Source organism: Ammodytes marinus (genome assembly GCF_949987685.1).
Source record: "Ammodytes marinus genome assembly, chromosome: 11".
Lineage (NCBI taxonomy): Eukaryota > Metazoa > Chordata > Actinopteri > Uranoscopiformes > Ammodytidae > Ammodytes > Ammodytes marinus.
In genome coordinates this window covers 28,645,904-28,651,971 of record NC_137215.1, presented here as the reverse complement: position 1 = coordinate 28,651,971, position 6,068 = coordinate 28,645,904, and the positions used below count along the sequence as shown (strand labels likewise).

Sequence of the window (6,068 nt, the reverse complement as noted above, 5' to 3'; positions counted from 1 at the left end):
GTCAACATGCCTACAGCTAGACTGAGCAACACAATGTTTTCTCATATATTCTTTATGATCTGGAAATCCACTCACTATTGATATGACTGTATTGCTGAGTCCTCATCATACAGTCAAATGATTTTGCCAAATTAATTGTTTAGACAGTAAAATGAAATGCTAAACATTGATTGTGCATGGTTTGTAAAGCCCGGTGGCAGCCTTCACACTGCAGGAGACGGGCCTGGATGGACACCTGCACACAGAGGACAGGGCGCTTAGTTGAATTGTTCATAGTTATTTATAGTCTGAACTAAGGCTGCACAATTCATCCTAAAACATGCTGATCTTGATGTATCTTTATGTGATCTCATTTCTAAATGATGACCATTCTCTGGCTCATATTCATTCAAGTCACACTAAATGTTCACTTCTTTGCTTGAGTAACAATTCCAGCTTCAATTTACAGCCCCGGAAAAAATTAAGAGACCAGTCTGGATTTTTCTTCAATCTTAATCTCTACATTACTTTTTTAGTGAATTTGGTAGAAATGTTGTCAGTACAGTAAAACCAAAGTTTTCATTTTACTCAGCCATACTGTATGCCACTAAAGAGTAAAACAAGATACACTGAACATTTGGAGTGGTCTCTTATTTTTTTCCGGAGCTGTAGATGACAATTTGCTCCACAATGTAAAACAAAACAACCTATTAATGTATTAAGTTGACACAAACAACTCAATGTAAGGAGTTCCTCCTTGAAGACCCAACATGTTGATGCTGTAGACTTGTGTTTTTTAACCAAGAAGCTTTAATACAGTGTTTGGCTGTCCAAACGGACTGGGTGCTAGGTTTTATTTAATTATATTATGTATTCTAAAGCTGTTGCTCTACACTCTATGTTATTAGGGTGTCTGAGCGTCAGGAAATGTTTTTGTTGAAAAAACAGGAATTGTATGAGAGAATGGAGATGTAAAGCTCCATAAAGGATTGTATCTTCACCTTGCAGACTGTGTGTATGAAGGTGAGGAGATGTTAGGAGATGTTAGGAGTCCAGTGCCCCCCTCCTCCTCAGCAGAATGCTCCTCAGCTCCTCATCACGGCTTGTAGCAGGAGACACTGTCTTTGGCTGGGGAGACGCTCTATTGAAACTCTCCTGGGACAGGGTCAACAACAAGCACAAACAGCCCCGGAAAAAATGAAGTGACCCATCTGGATTTTTCTTAAATTTTTATCTCTACATTACTTATTGAAAATGCTCAAAATGACAATATTTTTATTGTAAATTTGGTAGAGATGTCAGTAGTTTATATTAGATAATCAAAATGTTCATTTTACTCAAACATATGCCTCTAAAGAGTAAAACAAGAGACACTGAACATTTGGAGCGGTCTCTTAATTTTTTCCGGAGCTGTAGATGCTACAGGGAAAGTATTACACATCAAAATGAATGGGTCTTGTCTTAACTGTGACTTTGCGAGACACAGCAGGCAAGCACTGGTTCATTTAGAGATTTTTGTCTATTTTGCCTCCATAACATGTTTTCTTTCTGTTAGTATTAATCAAAAGGTCCAAAATGTACATTAACGGACGTTATCTCAACATTAGTTTTTTTTGTCAATACTCTGAACCAGAAATCTCTCCATGATCATTCTCAGCACTATTCTGAAGTTTATTTCAGAATGATTTGTTCATATGTTGTTAATTGTCAGATTTATGATTTTCTTCTTAAAAACATGACGTAAATGCATTTTTAAGACACGGTCATTTTTGTCTTGTGAAATGAAAAACGGCCTGTATCCAAAATCTTTTCTGTAATAACTTTTGACACTTATATGTTGCAAAAATAAAAAAGGGATATTAACTCCAACATCTAGATTTGGGGATTTTAAAGAGATGAAAATATATGCATAATTAGTTAGATGTTGCCAAATTTGCTTATTTAGTCAAACATTTCTGAAGAAATTGTAAATAAAATATAAAAAATATTGACTTTACCTGTTAAAATATTGTACAAGTATTTGTCTCTCCATAAAATATCTTTCCAATCTTTGCTGAATTTTATTATATTTTAACTTTGAGCACCAGTGAAGAAAACACATTAGAAGTCTAACTAGTAAAACACAGCATGTAAGGACATTTGGTTGTCTTAAAGTCCCATTACCATGATTCCTTTAAGTTCCTGATAGGCCGAATTAGAGGGCCGCCTCTCCACCTGATAAAAGGGAAAATAGGAGGGAAAAGATGGCTTTGGTAAATAAGCAGCGGTCTGACACATTACATTTATTTTCCAGCACTTAGAGGCTAAACTGCACCTCTTAGCACACACACACTGTAGGCAAGCACAAGGACGTATGCTTTCTACAAGGAGCACATTTGTAAACACACAATCATTTTGAGTCACATCAATTTTCCCATCCTCATTATTTATAATTACCTTGTAGAGCAGGTACTAATGCTATCTAATTTGGCCCAGTTGTTGGAACACAGACTAAAAGATGTCTTGGCCATATATGTCATGTTTTATCAAAACAAGCAGCTCCTAGATCAGCCCTGATGGGTTTAAGAGCAGCGAACAATACCAGCTCAAACAATGTAAGACAAAATTCACCCAGGCCCCCAGTCTGCAGCCGCCTGCGTTACTTGTGATTTCAACAAAAGATGACAACAGATGCTCTGTCATAATCACAGCAAAAAATCATAAACATGCTATTTCTATAATGACTCTCCGGTTTATTGTTTGCACTAGTATTGCTTGTGAGACACATCCACACTTTGTACTTTGTAATTTGCTATCATTTCTCTATGGTGACATTTCTTAGTTGACTTCCTTCACATACTTTTTGGTAGCCTACTAGCCTAATTCCTATATGTCTCTGTCTTCTACATTATGACTTTATTCACATGTATCTTAATATATCATTAAGACATGCATTCTATTGTATCTACTCATCAGTGCATCCTATCCACAGGCTCTCCAGATAACATGCAGGGATTTTCCTGTTTATGGAAAATTCAAGTCTACAATTCAAATGCGTTCATATTACCTCTATAATAATCAGTTTGAATTTATAATTATCAGAGCAAGGAGCCCAACAGAGTGTGGCTTGTGTTCCATTGGTCCATTGCGTGGCCTGCTGTAGGTTTACTGCTGCTCAGTTTGCTTGTATGTAACTCAAACAAACTATCTGCTCACAGTGTGCTGAAGGAACATGTATTGTATCGTTTTGAGGACTGTTCAAGTCGCTGCTGAGAATCTACAGCTTTCTCTTAAAGCTCCTCAAGTGGCATGTTCACCTCAAACTAGTAGACATGAGCAAAGGTTTGTGGAATACAAAACATTCTCAAGATCCACACTCACTACACCTGGACAATTCAACTGACCTCGGTGTAAAGCCCTTGTCACTGAGTATGCTGCTCTGCCATTTGTTTCTTTGTAGCTCAACACAATCCCAAATGACAGAAACCTCAAGGATGTGCAATCCTTCAATGAAGGTTTGAATGAATACATTAACTAATGAACATCAGACCAAATGAGGAAGCATGTTGTGACAGTGAAGCTGTTTGCTGACTCTGTAGAGCAGGGATTCCCAAAGTGTGGCGCGCGCACCCCTGGGGGTGCGTGAGCTGCTGCGCGAGATGAAAAATGTAATGGCGGTCTGATCATTACACAATCCATATTGGTCCGAGTATAAGAGGGTTTTATTTTCGCGGAAATAGGTCGTAAAAAGTTGGGTCGTGTTTTCCAAGTTGTGTTTATTTTCTTTTTTTAATCGGGTGGAACACTGGCTGTGCTCTCAGAAGCGGCCGGAGCGTTTGTGCGCTAAGAGAGAGAACGCTTTGTGTGGAGAGAAAAAAGAGGCAACGGACATCGACAAAGCCGATTCAAAGCCTCAAATCATTATGTTGCGAGTCAACGTGTCAGAGGCAGGAATCGGCAGAGCGATCGACTGTGGCTTTTTAGCTGCTGCAGTTGTGCTGAGGAGAGATGCCAACTGCGCTGTCCTTTTACGCACTAGCACTGCTGCTGTAATGTTCAGATTTCATCATTTGCATCAAAGCCCTAATGATTTTATGAATGAGACGCTTTATTTTAAAGTGCCCCGGTTATCATTTCAGCCTTAAACCACGGCGTTGATAGCTTTCGTTTCAGCACTAGGCTATGTGATTAACTATGAGCATTAAATAAATGCTGCGTCTCAGATGCCGAGGACAGCAGCGAGGATGACCGAACCAGAGCATAGGAGAGATGACAGCGAGAGCGATCACAGCGGGACAGAGGAATTTGCGTGTGAAGAATAGTCTGTGGTGAACACATCAGAGTTCGGTCTATTTGCACTATCCTACTGTTTATTTGCAATGAAGAAAATTGTTTTTTTCAATGCGTTTTTATTTTCGTATATTATTTAAATAAATAAAATTGATTGAGTTGAGTTTTGAAAAACGGGTGGTTCGTCTTATAATCGGGGTTGTCTTATACTCGGACCAATACGGGTACAGTGTTTTTTCCCCACACAATAAAGACATGTAAATAAACATTTCCTTTGTAAAATTTAGAATCAAAAACTTGAATTTTAATTAATAAATAAATGGGGGCTATTCAAAATTAAGCCAAGTTATCTTCTTCTACACATATGCGCACCTAGTTTGTGGCCTCTACATTCATTCTCGCAATTTATTTAAAATAACTGGCGTTCTAATTTTATTTCCATAACAAGTGTTATGATGATGGGGTTGTTTGCTCCACTCCTTGTAGACCATGAGCCTGATAGTAATCCAGTGTGGCCTCACAAATGAAAGGAACACTATAACCTACGTGTGTTGACATTTATTTAAATAAATGACCTATGAGGAGATTTTTTTGACATCCATAGTGGAGATCATGTGTCCTGTTAAGGAACATGTCTACTCTCCTGTTAGGGGACATTACATTACACTGGCATATTCTGTGTAATTATTAGTATTGTAGTCTGTTGTTGTTTTTGCTTTGTATATGCCCTTGCTCTGTTTAATTGTTGTAAATCTGTATTTATCTTTTATTAATTATACATGTTAGGTGTCCTTGAGAGGCCTGAAATGCGCCCATACATATAATGGATTATTATTATTACTTCCTGTTAGGGGACATCACCTTTAATGTTTACTTACCTGTCTCCTGTTAGGGAACATGTGTCGTGATAAAGACATTACCTGTCTCCTGTTGGGGGACATCTGTCATGATAAAGACATTACCTGTCTCCTGTTAGGGGACATGTGTCATGATAAAGACATTACCTGTCTCCTGTTAGGGGACATGTGTCATGATAAAGACATTACCTGTCTCCTGTTAGGGGACATGTGTCATGATAAAGACATTACCTGTCTCCTGTTAGGGGACATGTGTCATGATAAAGACATTACCTGTCTCCTGTTAGGGGACACGTGTCATGATAAAGACATTACCTGTCTCCTGTTGGGGGACATCTGTCATGATAAAGACATTACCTGTCTCCTGTTGGGGGACATGTGTCATGATAAAGACATTACCTGTCTTCTGTTAGGGAACATGTGTCATAGGGACATTACCTGTCTCCTGTTGGGGGACATGTGTCATGATAAAGACATTACCTGTCTCCTGTTAGGGGACATGTGTCGTGATAAAGACATTACCTGTCTCCTGTTAGGGGACATGTGTCATAGGGACATTACCTGTCTCCTGTTAGGGGACATGTGTCATAGGGACATTACCTGTCTCCTGTTAGGGGACATGTGTCATGATAAAGACATTACCTGTCTTCTGTTAGGGAACATGTGTCATGATAAAGACATTACCTGTCTCCTGTTGGGGGACATGTGTCATGATAAAGACATTACCTGTCTCCTGTTGGGGGACATGTGTCATGATAAAGACATTACCTGTCTCCTGTTAGGGGACATGTGTCATGATAAAGACATTACCTGTCTCCTGTTAGGGGACATGTGTCATAGGGACATTACCTGTCTCCTGTTAGGGGACATGTGTCATAGGGACATTACCTGTCTCCTGTTAGGGGACATGTGTCATGATAAAGACATTACCTGTCTCCTGTTAGGGGACATGTGTCATAGGGA

At 39.0% G+C, this 6,068-nt stretch overlaps 1 protein-coding gene across 1 annotated transcript in view; it reads right to left on the bottom strand.

Annotated features, from left to right (window-relative positions):
* shtn1 (shootin 1) overlaps positions 1–6,068 on the bottom strand; it is a gene marked incomplete at its 5' end in the record, with an annotated part of 42,181 nt that continues 36,113 nt past the window's right edge. The window contains 3 exons of the mRNA XM_080037086.1: positions 1–235; positions 981–1,134; positions 2,143–2,193. Of these exons, the coding sequence (XP_079893212.1) occupies positions 1,024–1,134; positions 2,143–2,193 (162 nt within the window). The 3' untranslated portion in view covers positions 1–235; positions 981–1,023. The remainder of the gene's footprint in view (positions 236–980; positions 1,135–2,142; positions 2,194–6,068) is intronic.